Consider the following 23,011-nt stretch of genomic DNA (forward strand, 5'->3'; position numbering starts at 1 on the left):
ATAAAATGTTAAGTGAAATAAAATTCCTAAAAATAATATTGCCCATACCTAACTTCCACATAAACAGCTTGTCCCTAGATATGTGTGTTCTATATACTCAAGGCACAGCTGTTGGTTCTCTTTCTTCCCTAAGTTTCCCCAGATTCTTTTTAGAGCTTCTTGCCTGTCATTCTGAACCTTCCCTGTGTTGATAGTAAGAAGATGAACACACAAATGTAAGCACTATTTGCATTGCTCTCCATATGCTAATCTGTCTGTGTTGATTTTGAATTCTAAAAATGTCTTCAGTAATTACCTATGACTTACAAATCCCTTCTACCAAATGGCTCTTCCATTTTTAAGTACCCAGAACTGGCTTTTTAAAAAAAATCTTAGAACCAGTTATACACTACTGAACAATATGTAACATTTTACAATCAAACTATACATTTCCCCCCCAAAAAAGCACAGTGTGTGACATGGTCATAAAATGATTAGCTTTCAGTACAGATAGTTCCCTCAGTGTGTACTTTTTTACCTCACCCCAATTCCCATTGCCTTTATAAATTAGTAAATGGAGCTTATCAAAGTTTAATGTCTTGCTTTCTCTTTTTGGTGACTCTCTCTCTCAAAATCACTTTCTTTGAAGTCAGCTGAAATTCTGCACATGGTCTGGATGCACATCAGGAATTCTAACCCTGGTGTGTGATGGAAACAAAGCACACGGCATGGTAGAGCTCAAGTCCTCACATAAAGCCTTCTCTGCTTATCCCACGGCAAGAAGGTGGCACTGGCCATTTCTCTTCTAAGTCGTGTCCAACTCTTGCAATTAAACCACCATCATATTCCTGAGCTTTCTTCCAAATGTCATATGATAAGGTATTTCTCTTATGTTAGGCTTCCCAAATAGAAGAGAAATGGCCAACGCCACCTTCTTCCCATGGGATAAGCAGAGAAAGCCTTATGTGAGGACTTGAGCTCTACGGTGCCGGGTCCTTAGTTTCCATCACACACCAGGCTTAGAATTCCTGATGTGCATCTGGACCATGTGCAGAATTTCAGCTGACTTCAAGGAAAGTGATTTTTGAGGAGAGAGAGTTAGTCACCAAAAAGAAAAAGCAAGACATTAATGAATGAGTTGATGAATACCCTGTGATCAATTTTATACTTGTCAGTTTTCACTGGGTAAGGTGGCCTCAGATTAAGTATAGATTCATCTAGCAGACAAATCCAAATGGTCAATTACAAAAAGTCATACAGTTTACCATATCAACCTTGTGAAATCAGTGACATTGTCTTTTTTTGCAGCCCAACATTCATTGCTGCCATGAAAGGACCCCATTTTCTTTTGTGCATTTTTGCAAAGACAATAAATTCATTTGTCCTCCCATTTCAGATGCCATAGGTATGCCTGGAGCACCTACCACTAGATCAATTCCTCTATCATTCCCACAGAGTGGCCAAGAGGTGGGCAAGTGCCATTAACTCAACCAATCAATTAATCTTCTGAGTCTCAGAACTATAAGCCCAGTGGGGCACAGGCAGAAGAAGTGGGCTAAATCCATTCATTCTAAGAGCAGAATTCAATAGAGACTAATGCAGTTCTTGCTGCAAAGAAATTTTGGACAGTCTTTGTTCTGTCTGCTCTGGGTCTGGGTTTCCAGCCTACCCCTTTACCCTATGGTTAGTATCCTAGGAAATAATCAATGTTTAGTGCTTAGACCACTGAAACCTGAGTACAGAGATTACCATTGAAATGCAGAGACTAATCACCACTATGTACCCAACACCTCATACAGGACTTGGCACCCATTCTATATGGAATGAATAGTATGATAATAGTAATGCTTCAGTTATTCTGCAATATTAGAGCATGATCTATTCATGCAACTCCATTCTAGCAGAAATCATTTGTAGGCATTTTAATGAAAATACCCACTCTGTTTCAATTTTATGTTTAAAAGCTGTGTGTGTGTGTGTGTGTGTATATATATATATATATATATATATATATATATATAATTGTTTAGTTACTCATATGATGAATATTATAATCCTCAAGAGGCTGAGGCTATACTGAATGTTAACTCCTAAGAGCAGATCTAAGGCCATGTTCTCCCTCTAAAAAAGAATCTCTATGACTTAATATCCAGAATTGTTTAAACAAATATCATTATATGATAGGACTAGATTCAGAGAATTAAATCATTCGATTATTTAAACTTTTTCTTTATAAGAATAAAATACATCTTGCTGTTTGTCCAAATCTGCCTTTGTATCTTTTAAGAGTGCTTTAGAGTTCTCCCCCATATAAATTTTGAAGATTTTAAAAAAAATTATTGTAAACAAAACTTTCTTTTTAATTATATCTTCTAACTGGTTTTTATTTGTATATTGTAAAACAATTTATATATGCATCTGTAGCTCAGCTGGTAAAGAATCCACCTGCAGTGTGAGAGACCTGGGTTCAATCCCTGGGTTGGGAAGATCCCCTGGAGAAGGGAACGGCTACCCCCTCCAGGATTCTGGCCTGGACAGTTCCAAGGACTGTATCGTCCATGGGGTCACAAAGAGTCGGACACAACTGAGTAACTTTCGTACTACTTTACTAACTTCTCTTGTGATTAAGATGGATAGGTGCATGCTCTTTTTAATGGTTTAACCTAATTTTCAAGGGAAAGAGTCATTTTATTTTTATTATTTGATATGATTTTATGGTGCTATCCATCCTAGAAATGAGAGAGAAGAGGAGGATTGTAGCAAGTAAGTCACTGTTTCTATGTTTTAGTTTTGTACTCCATCGTGACCATCCTCCAGTAATGTTTTTGCCTTAGATGGAACTAAGCTAGATTAGACTTTTAATTTCAATACTGGCATTTTTAATAAAACATATATAAATGGGAACCAGTAAGAAACCTGGCAATCAAGGATTATGGATAAGTAATACTGAAAGATCTGTGAATGGTTTCCCTGAGTTATGAGAAACCAATTTTACTTCTTTCCTTAGAATCACAGATGACTTTGTGTGGAGTTTTATTTGGTTATAGACAACATCAAATGGATACCAAACCCACGTATTCACTTACACTATATTTTTAGATGGGCCACTAATATTGTCTTCTAGAGTTCTGAAATTTTAAGTGAAGTGCAAGATTATATAGCTATTTAAAATATTTCTTTTATTAGATCTGAGAAATCTTAGGTATTACTAGATATGCATGTGTGTTAGTCGCTCAGTCATGTCCAACTCTTTGCAACCCCATGGACTGTAGCCTGACAGGCTCCTTTGTCCATGGGATTCTCCAGGTAAGAATACTGGAGTGGGTAGCCATTCCCTTTTCCAGGGGATCTCCCTATCCAGGAATCAGATCTGGTTCTTCTGCACTGCAGGTAGATTCTTTACAATCTGAGCCACCAGGGAAGCCCATATAGATAGTAAATAAAGTACCTTGAATTGAAGGCTAAGCATCTTATTGCCATTTATACACAGTTCTAGGCAAGAACATATATAATAATAGTAATAATACTGGATTTATTTTCCTTTTGCTTTCTAGCCATTAGTCTATAGTCTACACTGCAAGATTTAGCTCATTTAATTGTAACAACAATTCCATGCATTTGGTAGAATTATCACTATTAATCATTATTACTATTATTACTATTTTGTAGATGAGGAAACTGAGACACAGAAAGATTAAGTAACTTGACTTCAGTTATCCAGTTTGTGAATGAGCCAGAATTTTATTTAAATTGTCTACTTTAATAGCATATGGATAAATTCCTATAATAATAAACTACTTGCATTTCAGTTGTGAAAGCTTTTTCTTTTTTAAAGCAAAATCCTAAAACTAAATAGTGATCTTAAAGGTTGAAGAAAACACTGATAAGAAATTACAATTGTCTTTGTAGCCAATTACAAATAAAAGCAATATATATAATTCTGTTGACATCTAATCATACTATATTTTTCAATTAAATCATCACTCTTAGAAGTAGAATCCCTGTATTGCCAAGTACAATCCTTGCCAAATATCCAGACACAATCATGGGCTTTAAGGATTACAAGTCACATAATAAAGGATAATGACCTAAAATTAAGCACAGCAATATAGAAAGCTTGGACTGCCATGCTCTGTATAAGTCAGCAATCTGTTAGTTTAATGTGAGATTAAGGAGCTGTGTAAACCACAATTATGCTGCTTTTCATTAAGAAAAAATGTGATAATGGTGTTCTATAAAATTCTTCCTTCTATTTACTTCTGTTTAATTGGATTGGGGGCTGCTTAAACATCTTTGAATTGGAGCTTATAAGAAGATGATCCCAGCTGTTTTTCAAAGCTTAAGGCAGCAGGCGGACAACATGATCATGTCAAGGCTCATGCAAAAGCCTTAATCCTACTTTTTTTTCATCAACTAGCTACTGCAGCCCAGTGTTTAACCTTTTAAGTACTAAATATGCTTTGTCACTGCTTTAGTAGATTTGTCACTGAATTGTTATTGTTTAATGATGTTAGCTTGCCTGCCATTAAAAGATCTTCTCATTTCCCTCTGCCTTTGGATATTGACCATGTTATCATTAGAAGTCTCAGTATGCAGTTGATGTAAATGCCGTGGATGTAAAACAAACATAAAAACCTTGAATTATATTGAATTATATATATAAACATAGATATATTTATATATATGCTTTAAAAAAACCCTTTGTTTTGATTCATTAAAAGAAAAATGGCAGAGTGTGAATTCTGAGATAACCCATACCATTAGTCACTTTACATTCTGCTTGTAAAAAAAATACACACAAATACATATAATAGAGAATATTGACTTGTTCATTTGTACATTTATCCAGTCATTTATTAATTTGACAAATATCAAGCCCTTTCATGTCTTTCCCCAAGTTCTATAGTAGATATGGGAGCAAGCATCAAGATGGTAACTAACTAGTTTCACAATCATAACATCTCAGCCAGATCTTTGGACCTCATTGTTGGAAGTAACTAAAATAATTTAGAGACTCTTTTTTACTCTAGCTGAATTTTGCCTAGTCCAAATATCCAGCATCTTTAACCTTAGAACTATCAGCTGTAGTTTTACCTAGATCAGCAATATCACAGTATTTAAAGAGTAAAGGTTAAATGGTCAAATTAGCTTTCCCTACAGCTACACAGGCTATTTGGATGGTGATGCACATTCTTTTCTCTTTTCCTTTGGAGGATGAGTTGTAAAGCAAAGAGGGAGTGGCTCTCTGATGTGTCCCAGTGGCAATGAGCAGCTAGCAGAAAAGCAGATACAGTTAATGCTCAGCTGCTCAGACCAGTCAAGCAAACTACCAAGTCCCAGCTGTGCCTCTTGATGTTTTCTGATTGCACCTACTCCTCAATCTGTGAACTGTTTTCTGGACTCAGATTCATCAAGCGCTGCTGCTTTAAAAACGCATGCAGGCAGGCATCCTAGGATATGCCATTATAAGCTGCTGCCAGGGGATCTTCTAAGAGATAAATGGAATCTGTGTGAAGTAAATTAGTGTGAACCAGTCAATCTGAGTGTCAGCCTTGAGCCACTTCCATGGATAACTAGCTGGCTGACTGCAGTCCAGGGTCTTCTGCCATAAGTAGGTTGGGATCTCTAAGACTCTGTTCCACAGGATGTGGGGACATTGGGGGACTGCTTATTCTTGGAAGAAGGTCAGCTTGATCAGTGTTTTAGATTTGTCAATGAAAAGGACTTGTAAAGTATTTTTGTTCAGCTCCCTACTCTGGCTGTACTGAATATCTCCAAGTTGGACAACTCCTTTCCTGTAGGAAATATGAGAGAAATGCCCTGGAAAGAACCACTTCCTCCTTGCTTAAGCTGCCATTTTCACCCAACCATGCTATGGTTGGTCTGAGCCTCCTAAAATCTTTAGGGTTTTAAAACAAAGTAATAACCATCATTTGGCAATGTTTTTAATACAAATCTCTCCCTTTTTGTTTTTTGAAGAATAAATCTGTGTGATCTTTAATTCATGAAGAAGGGGAAATTCTATGCAAAGCCTGATGACTGTGGTTCCCTGTAGATACCCAGTATGGAAAATCAAATTTTGGCCATCACGGGAGGTAGGGGAAGCCCCTCAATAGCAATAGAATGAGAAAGCCATTTAAAATACTTAAACATTCCATGGCAATAATTTAGAGATGAAAAAGCATGTGAAGCAATAGAACAGTAAGAATTATGTAATATGATTAAATGGTAAGTGTAAACGGTTCTATTATGTAAAAATCATGTTTCCATAATTCAGTATTTCTTTAGAGATCATAGTCTGTTCTTACATTAAGATCATAAGAATTCATTTTATCTAGTTAAATTATGACAAATCATCTTTATTTCTTTTGTCCTTTATTACATTAATAAAAATTTTTATCACTTCCCTCTCTGTAGAATGAAATATCAATGAGATGGTTAAACATGGAATAAAAATGTATAAAATAGAATGAAAATAATTTTAGATCTCATATTTGGGGGAAGTGGTTAAGAGTATTTCTACCCCCATCTCCAGGAAAGCAGTTGGTAAAAAGAAAAAAAAAATCTACCCTGGAATAGGAACTTGGGCAAAATAATAATTGTTTAACTATTCAATAATAAGTTTATTTTCTATTTCTGATCACCTTTTCTGAACTTATGCACTTGAAAGGCAGTTTTTGCGTATTTTATGTGAAGGTACCGCTATTATGGTGTCCGTGGAGACACATTTTATATATAAGAAACATTTCAGTATATAGAGTGTGTCTGTGGATGTTAGATGGCATGAATCATAGTAAAGATCAAACCAAATGCTTTAAAAATTGAGTGACCCTTTCCTTGAACTAATGAAACAAAAATGGGATGTCCTGTGAGAACAAAATTTGTTTTATGCCTGTACATTGAGTTCGGAGGAATGAAGTCCCTAGGGGAAATTTAACTTTATGATTTATGAGGGTAAGGAAAAGAAAGTGGAAATAAGTGCATTTTCTGTTGTCGGGTAGGTATAGTATTTTGCAATGTATGATTCTTATTTTATGAAGTTCCTTGAAGGGAATGAAAGTGAGTGTTGTATAAATGATGCTGTGGCCTAGAGATCTTGCTTAACATGGCCCACCATTGTCTACGTAACCTCATCACTGCTGAGAAAGTAGACTTCATAGCCATTGCTGTCCATAAGTAAGCCGTCCCATGATCATCATGTCTGTGAAGCAAGCACGTGCATGTGTGCTAAGTTGCTTCAGTCCTGTCCGATTCTTTGCAACTCTGTGGACTGTAACCCGCCAGGCTCCTCTGTCCATGTGATTCTCCAGGCAAGAATACCTTGAGTGTGTTGCCATTCCCTTTTCCAGGGGATCTTCCCAACCTAGGGATTGAACTTACATCTCTTTATGCCTCCTGCATTGGCAGGTGGGTTCTTTACCACTAGAGCCACCTGGGAAGCATACTAACTATAAATTTCCAACAGCCTGAGATAAGCTAAGAATTACAGAAGTGGACGCACTAGGTCGGCCCTATGGTTCTTCTAGCCCAGTCTTCCAATTACAGCACCAGAGGTTCTGTTGTGGAGAAGCAAAGTTGCTCTGATGGCTGCTGCTGCTGCTGCTAAGTCGCTTCAGTCGTGTCCGACTCTGTGTGACCCCATAGATGGCAGCCCACCAGGCTCCCCCGTCCCTGGGAACAGCCTCAAAATATCAGGATGTGTCTGAAATAGCTGGCTTCACTATTAATGTAGACCAGTGAGGTAGTCAGATGAGAGAACCAAAGAATGGGACAAGAAGACTAACACAAGCCAATAAAATGCTAGGAAACACAGAAGATGGGAGAAAAATGGATGTTAATTTTAGGTTGTTGAAGACTAAATGAGAGACAGAATTTGAGCTGAGTTTTTAATAAGGGGGAGTTTTGGGCAAGCAGAGAACTAGAGCTTGGTGTGAGAGAGGCTATCTCAAGGTGGAAACCTAAACAAAGTACCAGTGTAGAAAATCATTGGCACATCCAGGAGACAATGAGCCCTGTCCAGCTGTAGTGTATAATATCAAAGTCTAAGGTGGGGGCAGAATCTAGTGAGAAGCCTCTAACATGAGTTGAGACTGTGTCCTAAAAGGCCTTGCAATCCATGGCTCCAGAATTTCTCACTGCTGACTGAATAGAGGCGATTACAGAGTTTTTACATAGAAGCTACATGACCAGACCATGGCTTTAGGGACATGACTTGTTTCAGTTTAAAGAATTACTGCAGGGAGAGACACTTCTTATCAGGCTATAAAAGTACAGGCGTGATGGAGAATAGGGTGGGGAGTATAAGCTTCTTGAAGAGTTGGAGGAACTAGAGGTGAGTAACAGTGGTGGTCGATATATAGAGTTTCTTGGCAATTTTACAAATATTGGTCACTTTCTTCTTCAGATTTATGTCCTTTCTGGAGTCTTTGTTGTTGTTCAGTTGCTAAGTCACATCTGATTTTTTTTGACCCCCATGGACTGCAGCATGCCAGGCTTCCCTATCCTTCACTATCTCCTGGAGTTTGCTCAAACTCATGTTCCTTGAGTTGGTGATGCCATCGAACCATCTCATCCTACATCACTCCCTTCTCCTCTTGGAGTCTCAGTTTTCCTAATTTCTTCTTGAGATATTTTGATAGGACATACATTCTCCTGCCCTCAACTTGCTCCTGGACCTTTGGTTGGCCTCTTAAATTCCACTGTGTCCTATAGTGGCTATAGTCACTAGAGATACACACAGGGTTCCAGGTGCAGAAGCCCCCTGGGTTTGTTGGTTTTCTTGTGGTTAGTTTATCATGTTGATCATTCCCTTCCTAAAATGTCAGGCTTACGTTAGCCATTTGTTTACATTTTTATTTTGACCTAATGTCCTTAGGGGTTTCCCTGGTGGCTCAGTGGCAAAGAATCTACCTGCCAATGCAGAAGACACAGGTTTGATCCCTGGATCAGGAAGATCCCCTGGAGGAGGAAATGGCAATCCACTCCAGTATTCTTGCCTGGGAAATCCCATGGACAGAGGAGCCTGGCTGGCTACAGTCCATAGGGTCCCAAAGAGCTGGACACGACTGAGCAACTGAGTAACAACAACAATGTCCTTAGTCATAAAATATGATAGCTCAGTCATGTTCTTGTTCCATATATTTTGGATCATGTTTTTATTTTGAATGTTTTCCAGAATTTTATACTGAAATGTGTATATAGCATGTATTACCACTGATTCAGCCTTACCATTGTTATCTATAATTAATCTAATCAACCTAACATTTTACAATTCAGGAATCTTTAGTTTTACCTGTAGTTCTGGAGGTTTTACCACATATTCTTCAAAATAATTTGTAACAACCTGTTAAGAGAAGTGTTTTACACTAATCAGGACACTCTTTTATACTTTCTTATCTAGAAATATCTGCTTGTCTCTAAGCTTTTGTTTCGTATTTCCTAGTTCTGTAATTTTAGCATCTCTTTTATATCGAACCTAGTTTTCCAAAAGTCTCATTAGATTATGTTTGCTGATTTCCCTTTATCCACTGCATGTTTGCTATTTAAAACTTTGCTTCTTTAGCTGTGTTTCCTTTATCCTTTATTTATAGATGGCAATAGCCTGTCTAGTATCAAAATGAGACTCTCTACTATTGCTGCTGCTGCTGCTGCTAAGTCGCTTCAGTCATGTCCTACTCTGTGCAACCTCATAGACGGCAGCCCATCAGGCTCCCCTGTCCCTGGGATTCTCCAGGCAAGAACACTGGAGTGGGTTGCCATTTCCTTCTCAAATGAAAGTGAAAAGTGAAAGTGAAGTCGTGTCTGACTCTTAGCGACCCCATGGACTGCAGCATACCAGGCTCCTCCGTCCATGGGATTTTCCAGGCAACAGTACTTGAGTGGGATGCCATTGCCTTCTCCAAACTCTACTACTTACCAAGGCTATATTTGTATTCTATTGTATTATAACCATCTTTTAGAGATACTAGTACAAATACTGAGTGTTATGCAGTGACACAGCCTGAGGATTTGAAAAGGCAACTTTCCATTATTTATCCCCCAGCAAAATCAATATTTTTAAATGCATGGCTCCAGTTTATATGCCTGATATAAGAGGCAGTCAGTGCCAATGGATCGCTATATTTTCTATGTCTGGTGTGAGTAGATGTGAGAGAAGAGTAGTGGTTGCTACTGATTATTATAACACAGTGGTAAAGCACATGATTATCATCCATACATGACTTCAATTCAATTTCAATAAATTCTCTAGTGCACACACTAACATGCCATTTTGATGTCATTCAAATAAAAATAAATCACATTCAGAGTACCCAAGCCTAATGATACAAAATATGGTAACTCAGACCTTTTCTTCCTTGCATCCTTCTTAATGTTGACAAAGAATCAGAAAATGAAGGCATAGTCTAGATAATTTGATTTCCTTATTTTCCATTTCCTACCTAGGAGATGAAAGAGCTCTGACACTTGACTAACCATCTGAGACAAGCATTTTCCCTTGAGACAGAGACAGCTATCAGCTGGGAATTTGAGACTGCCTGCCAATCGTTTTCTCCATGCTGATGGTGTCTTTTTAGGTTCAGCCTATAGAAAGGTTGCTGCTCTTACACATTCCAGTGGTAGTGCCATTTGACAGTTTCTTCTCCCACTGATTCTAGAGAAAAATATTTTGGTATTTTTCCTTATGGATAACTGTAGACTTTGTTCTGGTTTAAATTGCCCTACGCTGTGAATCCTTATCTGAAGTTCATATATAAATCATGTTTATCTCTAGTCTCAAATGCTAGCATGAAGCTCTTTTGATTGAAGAGTCTCTTTTGTTTTCCTGAACTTCTAAATTTTCAAATGCAAGCTGGGAAGTATACTACAAATTCCTCTTAGAATTCTCCCTTTACTGACTGTTCTTCAATTTATCAATATATGGGAGGGAATCCATTTGTTTTCTTCTTTGGAATCTATTCCTGCTTTCAATTTCTTGAAATTCTGAACAGTAAAATTTCTAAACAGTAAAAATGCACAGGGTTTTGTCCTTATAAGAAAGGTCAAATGACTTTTACAAAATCTAAACTGCATGAATAGTGCAAGAGTTAATTTCTAGACTTTCTTAGATCTATTCCATCACCTCTACATCCTTTCAGTGATGAAGGGGTCCTTTCAAATAAAATGTTGCTGAGTCCCTTTGTCTTAAATAATTATCTCTATGGTTTAATATATAAAGTTTATACAGTTTATTTCCTGTATTAAGAAACTATCTTTACCAAATTTTAGATAAATACAAAAATAATAATAAGTAATATTTCCCTCCCCCCGGCCACCACCACCACCCCTGCTTATTTAACTTATATGCAGAGTACATCATGAGAAACACTGGGCTGGAAGAAACACAAGCTAGAATCAAGATTGCCAGGAGAAATATCAATAACCTCAGATATGCAGATGATACCACCCTTATGGCAGAAAGTGAAGAGGAACTAAAAAGCCTCTTGATGAAAGTGAAAGTGGAGAGTAAAAAAGTTGGCTTAAAGCTCAACATTCAGAAAACTAAGATCATGGCATCTGGTCCCATCACTTCATGGGAAATAGATGGGGAAACAGTGGAAACAGTGTCAGACTTTATTTTTTGGGGCTCCAAAATCACTGCAGATGGTGACTGCAGCCATGAAATTAAAAGATGCTTACTCCTTGGAAGAAAAGTTATGACCAATCTAGACAGCATATTGAAAAGCAGAGACATTACTTTGCCAACAAAGGTCCATTTAGTCAAGGCTACGGTTTTTCCAGTGGTCATGTATGGATGTGAGAGTTGGACTGTGAAGAAAGCTGAGTGCCGAAGAATCGATGCTTTTGAACTGTGGTGTTGGAGAAGACTCTTGAGAGTCCCTTGGACTGCAAGGAGATCCAACCAGTCCATTCTGAAGGAGATCAGCCCTGGGATTTCTTTGGAAGGAATGATGCTCAAGCTGAAACTCCAGTACTTTGGCCACCTCATGCAAAGAGTTGACTCATTGGAAAAGACTCTGATGCTGGGAGGGATTGGGGGCAGGAGGAGAAGGGGACAACAGAGGATGAGATGGCTGGATGGCATCACTGACTTGATGGGTGTGAGTCTTGGTGAACTCTGGGAGTTGGTGATGGACAGGGAGGCCTGATGTGCTGCAATTCATGGGGTCGCAGAAAGTTGGACACGACTGAGCGACTGAACTGAACTGAACTGAATATTTCCCTTTATTATTTCCACTCTGAATTTGACCAGGGATAAAAGCTGTAGAAATTATCTTGATTCGATGATAAAAAAGAAAAAAGTGCTTACTCATCTACTCACCACTTTTCTCCCTGGAACACTCCTTGCCAAGGAAAATGTACTCTAAAGGACAGATAAAGAACTCCAGGCAAACTTCTCATAGGTAACTCTGGGAACTGCCTTAGAGGGTGAGGAAATGCAACATAAATAGGAGAGAAGTTTGCATTGTTCCTGGTTCTTTCCTTTTCTATTTCCCAAATTACACATTTCCTTCTTCATACTTCCCCTATCCTGCATCCAAGTGTCTCTACAGTCTGTTTCAGCTGAGAGTTTAAATAATTTGATTAGAGTTAGTTTTCATGGTAGGCTTGACTAAGACAAATAACTTCATGGGCTTCAGTTTTACATAAAAAAATAATTTAAAAAAATTAGGTTCTCTTGATTCTCCCTGTGAGAGATTTGACAGGAAGAGAAGACTTCCACAGGAGCATCACATCTCTATAACCATATCCATTCAAACAACTAATGAGAACCTCTTCATGTTTGGGGTCCTGAATCAAAGTCTTCAGAGGAATCTAATGCCATTTCAGCCTAACCCAGTCCAGACCTAACTTCCAGACCAGGGTTTTTCCACTGCAGTTTTGCTTCTTGCAATTATTTGATGGATCCAATTAATTTAGTTTAGGATGATTCATCTTGTACTGAAGTTCATATTTGCCAAAGTGTTTGAGAGATATAACTTATTTTTTTAAAGTTTGGTTTTAAAGATTTGTTTTACACCATTGGCAAACATCTGATGGATGCTTCTATGCCAAGGTGTCACCTTGCTTGTTCTCAGGAATAGCCATACTGCAGCCTCAGTTCTTGGAGAAGGAAATGACAACCCACTCCAGTATTCTTGCCTGGAGAATCACATGGACGGAAGAACCTGGCAGGCTACAGTCCATGGAGTTGCAAGAGTTGGACATGACTTAGCAACTAAACCACTACCACCACCAGGCTCAGTTCTGGCTTCGTCATCTTTCAATTAGGGCCCTCTCACCCTGGCATTACAGTCATCCAAGCATCTCTCTGAAGTTGCCCTGATTCCCTCTGTCCCTCAGTCAGATGAAATTACTTATAGGAAAATAGCAATTTTAACTCAGAAAGGGCCTCAAAAGCCTTCATTATTTCTAAGATTACTCTAGTAGTCACTTATACTCTTTGTATCCTGTTCAGTGATATACTCAGTGGTCAGCTGGTCTTGGAGTCTTAACTGGCAAAATATTCAGGTCTCAGGACATGAAGATGTCAAGGAAGTTGTCCAGTCCAATTCTCTCACTTTATTAGTGAAAGCACCAGAGTCCAGGTAAGTGAAATGACAAGATCAAGGTCATACTATTAGGAACAGAAGTGGAATGAAAAACATATTTTCTTTTTAATTAAGCTTTTTGCCAGTACAACATGCCCCCCCCCCACCCCCACCCTGGGGAACTAAGAAGTTCATCTCTGTTAGGAAGTCATTGGTATTCATCTTTGCTTCAATTAAGACATATATTTTAGTTCAGTTCAGTGGCTTAGTCGTGTCCAGCTCTTTGTGACCCCATGGACTGCAGCACACCAGGCTTCCCTGTCCATCACCAATTTCTTATATTTGGGTAATAAAGAAATGAGGAATTTTATTTTACCCAATGCCTGATCTTAAGAGTTTTCCCTTCAACTACAGGTGAAATTAGTTATTGCTTTTTTAATTCTTAGAAATTCCTATTAGCAGTTTTACTCAGTAATTTCATAAATAGTTCAAGTATCTGCCTTGTATCTGGCATTAGGCTAAATGTACTTTCTTATTTATCAGCCTTACCAAAGCAGCCTATTGCTCAAACTTCCTGGATAACAGGAAAACTTTTATATCTTAGAGGAATAAACATTATTTTAAAAGATGAAGTAACCAATTAATACTACTTTCTCATTCCCATTTATCTTCCCTCAAATTAGACATCTAGTTGTACACCTCACTGTAGAGCCTGGCTATAGAGAAAATAATTTTCCCATTAGATAGTAAATAATTTGATCTTCTGTGTTTATGTATTATATGTATCCCAAAATATCTCATGCTTAAAGCAATTCACACTAGAAAATATCGCCCAGAAAATAATACTCTGTGTCAGATTATACTTGCAGAAAGATAATAAAACACATAAATCTAATCTTAACTCATTTTGCTGAACTTGTCCATAAAACAGTTATTGCTTAGTTATAAGGCAGCACTAGATATTTTATTTATTTCTAAGCATTCGTATATATATATTTTTTTCCAGTCTCCAGTCTACACTGAACACAAAGTAAGCCTAAAGTCTGATGCAGGATGTAGCTATTGCTATTTAAATATAATCGGAAGGTCCTATCACTTGTTTATCTCAGTAGATACTCTTTAAGTAGGGGTAATATGTACACAGCTCTTTAGCTACATATGCTTTTCTGATAAGACATCTGTCCAGAGAGAATCACTCTGTGAACTGAATCTGTGGTCTGTTCAAATGATATTCTTTGTTTCCAACTTTAGTGTTATCACTTAAAGTCTTTTCACTGATTATTTAATTTAAAACATATTGCAGTTTTCTTGTGATCAGTCAGGGTTGCACTAGTGTTTAATTCTAGTTGAACTTATTGTAGTTTTTCTTTCTTCTAAGCCTACAGAAAGATTTTTAAAATTTATTCACACTGATTCCTTATTATTTGGAAGAGATCTAAATTATCAGCAAAGGAAGTGACCAATTCTTGGCCACCACATTTAGCTGGTAGACTGTGACTCAGGTCTTTGACTTCTTCTCCACTACTCATTCGTAATTGAGCAGAGTTTTAGTCTTTTGTGACTTCTGCACCTTGCGCATTATTTTTATGCCTTTGAATAAGATGCAAATAAGATTTTTGTCTAAGTTTTATCTGCTACTACAATGGTTTATTCTACTCCATTGACTAGCATTTCAAACTGGTATATCTTTTTGTTAATGATTTCCTATCACTATTTCCAGTACTTCCCCAAACTCCATACATATGCCAGATGGGATTTATTTTTCAATCACTTATAAGTCATCATATTGAAAACATTATTTGCATTACAAATTTTATTCACACTGTGATTGATATGGATTTTTAACAAAGGCTCTGTATATACTACAGTCCTGGCCCAGCATGCAAGAATCAACTACTGTTTGTTGAGATGATGGAGATTTTTCCCAGTGGTCATTCTCTCACTATGAATGGGGAGGATTTTTCTTGAAGTTGTTTGTTGCCTTGACCTAGCCATCTTCAAATTTTAATGAATATTTGCATTTCTGCAAATGATGAGAAAAGGCAGGAAGGGATTTTTACACATTAACTGAAACCACAATAGAGAATAGAGAGAGGTAAAGGAGCATACCATAGTGGCTCAGACAGTGAAGAATTTGCCTGCAATGCAGGAGAACTGGGTTTGATCCCTAGGTTCGATTCCTGGGTTGGAAAGATACCCTGGAGAAGGAAATGGCAACCCACTCCAGTATTCTTGCAGGAAGAATCCATGGACAGTGGAGTTACAGTCTATGGAGTCAGAAAGAGTTGTATATGACTGAGTGACTACCCTGTCACCATATTTGTTTCAGTAAATTCTTCTATAGAGTCTTCGTCATAAAATTTTCCATGCTTTTTCATTATATGTTCTTCAGTTCAGTTCAGTTCAGTCACTCAGTCATGCCCGACTCTTTGCGACCCCTTGAATCGCAGCACTCCAGGCCTCCCTGTCCATCACCAACTCCCGGAGATCACTCAGAATGTCCATCAAGTCAGTGATGCCATCCAGCCATCTCATCCTCTGTCGTCCCCTTCTCCTCATGCCCTCAATCCCTCCCAGCATCAGAGTCTTTTCCAATGAGTCAACTCTTTGCATGAGGTGGCCAAAGTACTGGAGTTTCAGCTTGAGCATCATTCCTTTCAAAGAAATCCCAGGGCTGATCTCCTTCAGAATGGACTGGTTGGATCTCCTTGCAGTCCAAGGGACTCTCAAGAGTCTTCTCCAACACCACAGTTCAAAAGCATCAATTTTTCGGCGCTCAGCTTTCTTCACAGTCCAACTCTCACATCCATACATGACCACTGGAAAAACCATAGCCTTGACTAAATGGACCTTTGTTGGCAAAGTAATGTCTCTGCTTTTCAATATGCTGTCTAGATTGGTCATAACTTTTCTTCCAAGGAGTAAGCATCTTTTAATTTCATGGCTGCAGTCACCATCTGCAGTGATTTTGGAGCCCAAAAAAATAAAGTCTGACACTGTTTCCACTGTTTCCCCATCTATTTCCCATGAAGTGATGGGACCAGATGCCATGATCTTCATTTTCTAAATGTTGAGTATATGTTCTTAAGTGTAATTTAAAAACTACTTATTTTGTATTGTCTACAATTGAACCATTTATTTCTTTGGGAATTTCTTTAACACTAATAATTAAGCACACCATAGTCAAAGGCATCTTTACCAAGTACATGGACTTTCTCCTCTATCTAGCTTCCAAAGGTACTACAAAGATATTTAGAACACCAGCCTTGTCGTTGCAATATTTTGAGGTGTGTGATGAGTAAATGGAACACCTTACATCTTTCAGTGGTAGAACTGTCAAGGAGTGTTTATCTTTTTTGTCTCTCACCCCCCAAATGTAGACTATTTCAGAATGCATTACAGAGGAAATAAACAGTTGATTTTAAGTTAAGGATGAGCCTAGCAACCATTTGCACTATATTGATGTCAAAAGTACCTCTCTGCCAAGCTCTAAAATGCATCTTCAAAAACTACTGAAAATATCCAAGAACTTTAGTGATGAGCTACAAATGGACTTTAGTATTGATAAACAAAAGTCAATATGTATAGTGAAAGGACAACTTACTGTGATAAATGGGCCCACCATCGTAAAGATCAAATTATCGACTATCTACGGCAAGGGAAAACCTGTCTATAGCTAACTTCTACAGGTGAGAGGAATTCGCCACAACAGCAATTCAGGGAACGCTCAAAGCAACATGTAAGGAGAATTCATTAAAAATACATATAAAAATAGGCAGCAATACTCTGTTAAATATATCTGTGACACCAGGCTACTGTATTTCTTTGGCCAGGCTTGAGTTCACATTTTTTCCTTTTGCAGAGAACAAGCTCCTTTTGGGCTACTCATATTACTTCTCAATGAGATTTAATTCAAATTTTACTTCCTAACACACCCTATTGCAGGAGAATTACCTCTGCATTCCTTAAAAACCATGTTACTCTTGGAATATTCTCTCTAATGCTCCTATTAGTTTCTATTATAACTCAACTATATCACAAGTTATATGTGGGCACCTTAGAAATGCCTCATTTTTTTATCCCCTCACATGATCTAGCACAGGGCTCTACCCTGATAATCACCAGATCAATATTTTTTTTTTATTTCATCATTTTTGAAATTATTCATTAGAGAAGCCTCGGCCACACATCATGTCAGAGTTAAATGATGAAACGTCACACATCACAAGAAACACCCAAAAGAATAATTGCAAACACTGGCCTATCAAAAAAAATAAGTGGAATGGCAATAATTAACCTCTTCAATGTCTATTGTTCCCAATTGACAGAATGTAAGAATTTCTTCCACAGTGAATTTAATCGGATACTCTATAAGCTACCCAGTAAAAACTAAAAGGCAAATCTTGTACCATCTCTCAAATTTGGAAGCAAAAGTGCAATTAAGCCAAAGATCTAATGAGCAACCCTTTCTACTTTACTACTGTATTCTACTACTCTAGTCTACTCCCCCCACCACAAACAACACCCTCCAAAATCTTTCTGGAGACAAAAATACCTGCAAAGGTACCTTATAGTGTGAGTTTAATAAAGCTCGTGCAGCTAAAACTATTGATACATCTTACTTTCCTGTTTTCTTGAAAGATCTGGAATGTCAGTTCATCCTGGAACTACTTTATTGCCGCTAAATCTGGTGGTAGGCATGGACTTTGTTGTTCTAATACCATGCTCTCTTCAGCTCTTTGAGGCCCCTGTATCTAGAAGAGCGTTTTGGAGGAATGAAAATCAAGAAAGTAGGCCAGAAAATTTTGACCAATGTAATAGTATTCTGCAACTTTGATGCATTTAATTATTCCACTTAAACATTTCAAAAAAATCTATGGATTCAAAAGTAAAATTAAGTATGATCTAAACTGAGGAAAATAGGCCATACATACTACTTAGCTCTCCTTCCAAGTCATGGAACACCACCACTTTGTAAATATACATCTTTCATCTCAAGTGGGCCTAAACAAGAAGCTGAACAGGTCAAGCTGAAGATAAAGCATATATACTCTTGAATCAGAAGGACATCCAGTATGGTACCTCTGCTTCATTCATTTGTTTATCTATTTACTCATCACACAAATCCTTAAGAATACTTTCCATAGCCTAGGGTATACACAGGTGACTAAAACAGACATGGTACCTACTTCCATGTTTGTTTTCAGAGAACTCAAAATGAAAAGTTGTGCTTATTTATTCAAAAGCAGAATTTTGAATAGTTTTTCTCGTATTTTATTCCCAAATAAAAAGTGAATTCTAATTCTGTGCTTGCCCTTCCACACAACAAAGCAGCATTATTGGTATTCTGAAAGGGTGGGTGAAACTAGAGAGGATATTTAGAACAGAAACATGTCACTGGTCTCCTTTAAATGTGTGTATATGGGTTTCAGGTTATGGGCACCACTGCTGTGCACAGTCCATGAAAGCAAGACAGCAGTCTGGGAGGTGTGAGCTCTCCTAAGGCTACTTTGTCCCTCAGGCAGCCCTCTGCATCACTTATTGAATGTGTGAAGTAACACAAGCTCTAGCCTCTGCATTTGCTCCCTCATCTCCTAAGGGAGGCTTACAAACAGCAGCCAGCCCACTGCCCTGGGCCAACAGATTATTTCTTATTAAATATCTATGCTAAATATATATATAAACATATTATGACATAAATATATATTTCCTCTATTGCATTTATGGCTTATAAATAATATGTTGTGTGTGTTATCAGGACATGAGGAGACAGTGGTAATTTTCACCAAAGAAATCTGTGATAGACAAAAGTCCGTACTGCTTGGCTTTAGATGAGTATGACATAATTTATATTATTTAAGGCTTGCTTTGTTTTGCTATTCAGAATGTCTTCATGAACACCACATCTACTTTTCCTGATTAAGTGATTCCTTGAACAAATATAATAGGGAAATATGTTACTTGTAGAAAAATGTGGAAACTTAAGCCTGTGCTTCTCTAACAGAGCTAGTAGTTGTAATGTGTTTATAGGAAATTTTATATTCCTATTTTCGCTTTCATTTCTGTGCATAATTCCTACTCAGAAAATATCTCATTGTAGTTGTGTGAAGACCTGTCATTCAAAAGATCACCTCTCCTTATTATCATTTGCAATGTATTTATCCTATCTTTTAAAATTTATTTTTATAGGGATTTTTTATTTGTGTTTGGAACCATCATTTTTAATTTGATGAAAGAAAACCAAAATGCATGAAAAGTGTTCATCCACTGTGATTTGTGTGACAAAAAGAACCACTGCACCAGGACAGAGCTGGTCCCATTGCTGTTAATTGACTATACTCTTTTAGATTTATGCATTAAAAATATGCTTTCTGTTTCGAAGGGATCACTTTGTTACTTTGTAGCTTTTAAGCTGATGCTACAAACTTATTTTTCTTCTAGATAAAGTCTCATCTATAGATTTTTCAACTAATTACATGTCTGCCAATACATACTTAGAGGATACATTTTATTTCAATTTATTATTTGTGTTTATGTAGTGTGTCCCTGGAAATATCTGTGGAAATGAAAGGAAATGTTTAATGGTGTTTATTACTACTTTCTCATCGCCCTTTTCTCTTTCTTTGCTCTCTCTCTTTTTTAATAGCTCCAGTCAGTTCGGTCAAGCATGACAGCAACTCAAACTCGGCAAACTTCCAAGACACCGAGGACATGCCTGACAGATGTGTCTTGGAAGAGTCTGAGAGTCCAGGTGAAAGCCATTTAAAAATAGTCAAGTATAAATGATAAATTTGACACAGCTTTGGGGTCCTTGGAAGGGGGTGAGGGGAGAGGACATTGTAATGCTGTTTTCTTTTAGCAGCTGCACTGTCAAATTAATGGTCACCTCCAGGGGTCACAGTGTGGAGCTGTTATCTTTTCCTCTTTCATCAAGAATTCAGTTGGAGGAAGTACAAAGGCTTTATGACTGAGAAGGGAAGCTGACACTATTAGTTCATTATCATCAATTTTAGGCTAAACTGGTTAATAGAGGCAGAGGTTGGAAACTTGAGAAATAGCAACATTTTAAAATATTTCAAATGATGGAATCAAGAGGAAGTGGAGAATTAGGGAGAAAAGAGAAAGCATTCAATAAAATTTACCCTCTGTCCAGGTTACTGATGCTTGTATTTTCTTTGTAGAAAGAATAGACAGAAATGTACTGGAAGGATACGTCCAAGAAAACTTAAGCATGAGTTTTTCTTCCTGTTTTGTCTTGAAGCCTGCCTGGTCTTAACAATGAACTAATTAAGAGGGGGAAAAAAAAAGTTACGAGAGTTGAAAGACAATTCCTGGCTCACTACAAAACCATTAAATGCTAGAAGATGCCTTATTAGTATGAGTGAGTTAACTATCTTCCCTCCCTGAACGTTTTTCTTTGCTGTTTTCTCTGGCTGCTGTGTACCCTCTACCCTCTCGCATCTTTGTGTGCTGATCCATGTATCAGATTTTTGATTCATCCTCTCTGTGGTCTGTCAGCTTAGTTAAGAGATTTCCAAATCTTGTAGCCTTCACTGACAGGGGGCAGCTGCAAACAGTCCCCTGATCCTTCCCCGAGGAGAGCTACTGAGATTTAATTTTCAGTGAAAGGTGCAGCCTGCAATCTATGTCAGGTCCCCTAAGTCATCTTGGAACCCCAGTTGGCCCAGTGGCAATGGCTTGTATTTCAGTCCCCTCCACTACACCAAGATTCCTCAAAAGACGAACTGCTGCTGTGTGTCTGTTCTCAGCCACACTTCTGCCTCAGCATCCATGGGGCTGAGAAATGGCGTCTTTAGCAGCAATGACAGAAAATTTTCATCAGCACAACAGCCCCACCCGCTGCCTTACAGATGTGTCCCACATGAAAAGGGAGAGAGTAGTGGTAGCATTTTTAAATTTAGTTCTGACTACAATTGTCTGATTTTGACTAGGTTTTTAAACTGTGATAATCAACAGTTTTCTATCAATCACCTTATCAGGCAGTTAAATACATGAGTGAAGTTTTTACTGAAGTGTTCATTGTTGTTGTTGTTGTTGTTTTTTGCAAGAATAGATCAGCTTTATGCTGTTTTAAAACTAGAATAAATTTTGGTCATCCCTCAGTATGAATGTAATTGTGGTGACATTAAAATATAGCACAGTCTATCTGATTGGCATAAACAAAAAGATATATCAAAAAAGAAAGATCAATTAGAAAACAGAAGTGTTGATAAAGAATCTTAACTTAAAAAGTGAGTACCATTCTATACATTGGACATCATTAAACTGGTAATAAAGAATGAATTACTCTGGCTTTTTCTTCTGTCCATTCCTGCATTTTAAGACATCTAGCCTTATAGGCCTAGAAACCTCTGGAGAGTTCACTACTGGTCTCACTGCCTTCCACTGAGAATTTGTGGCTTGGTTGTCATGGAGACATCGTATTTCTCCAAGAATTGCTCATATTGATCCGTGGCCGGGCGTAAATGGCCAAGCGAGTGTGAGGAATAAAGGGGGCTGGGCAGTCCTATAAAATGACCAGGGCTTGTGGGGTGGAAATAAGCTCATAGCAAACACTTAGGTAAAAAGAAAGAAGCAGTTTTATTTTGTTTCAAGGTTTCTTTCTGCACTTTGGGCCATTGTCTTCCTTCTCTATGAACTGAAAGAAACTTGTTAGTCACTTGTCATGTCAGATCCTTGGTGCTTGTCCTGACACAGCTGTCAGCCTTGCAGCTCTGTGCAGTTCAGGGACACACAACAAAGAGGCAGTGGCATGAATTATTTATTGCTCCTTGTGTGGATAAAATTCTGTGATAAGAAATTAAGACACTTCTGACAGAGATGCTTGTTTAGTAAGAAAGATTTTGATGATAGAGTGTATTTCCTTGAAGTATGAGCATTTGAGAAACAAAATTCTTAAAACTGAACATGAAGGAAGATTTGTGAAATTGGTGGCAGGGTGGGACTTCCCTTGAACCATGAAAATATGACTGGCCGCTTCTCAACGTCCAAAAATCAACTTCAAAATATCAAGTCATTCAAATGTAGAGCTCCAAAAGTATAAACGTTACTTTGGTGGTCTAGTGACCTCTATTTACCATGTATAGGTGGTGTTGCTCTGGAAAGCATGTTAAACCACCTTTGTTAGAAGAAAAAAATAAAATTTGGGATCTTTAAGTGGTAAGGTTTGAGAAGATGTCCTCAAAACAGTAAAAGTGCTTCAGTAGCTAAGCTTATAACTGCATTATTATATTCATTATTTCTTGTATGGAAAGAAGCATATTTAAATCTGAATGAGCTAATCTTACCATTTTCACCTGGAATATTTCACTTTAAATTATTTTTAGTGCTTTCATATATATGCAAATCCCCTAGTTACAAAGGTGGATGTGATCAGTCTTTTGCCTTTAATGGATATTGACCTTACATGGCTTTATTTATGCAGTTCTAAATAACAAATATATTTATTATATCATTTTTAATGAATATGTCAGTTGTTCAAA

The 23,011-nt window shown here is 37.6% G+C and overlaps 1 protein-coding gene across 1 annotated transcript in view; it reads left to right on the top strand.

The window, feature by feature from the left end:
- WDR72 (WD repeat domain 72) overlaps positions 1-23,011 on the top strand; it is a 222,441-nt gene that overhangs the window by 194,592 nt on the left and 4,838 nt on the right. The window contains exon 19 of the mRNA XM_069596477.1: positions 20,155-20,259. Within this exon, the coding sequence (XP_069452578.1) occupies positions 20,155-20,259 (105 nt within the window). The remainder of the gene's footprint in view (positions 1-20,154; positions 20,260-23,011) is intronic.

Source organism: Ovis canadensis, chromosome 7 (assembly GCF_042477335.2).
Source record: "Ovis canadensis isolate MfBH-ARS-UI-01 breed Bighorn chromosome 7, ARS-UI_OviCan_v2, whole genome shotgun sequence".
Taxonomy (NCBI): domain Eukaryota; kingdom Metazoa; phylum Chordata; class Mammalia; order Artiodactyla; family Bovidae; genus Ovis; species Ovis canadensis.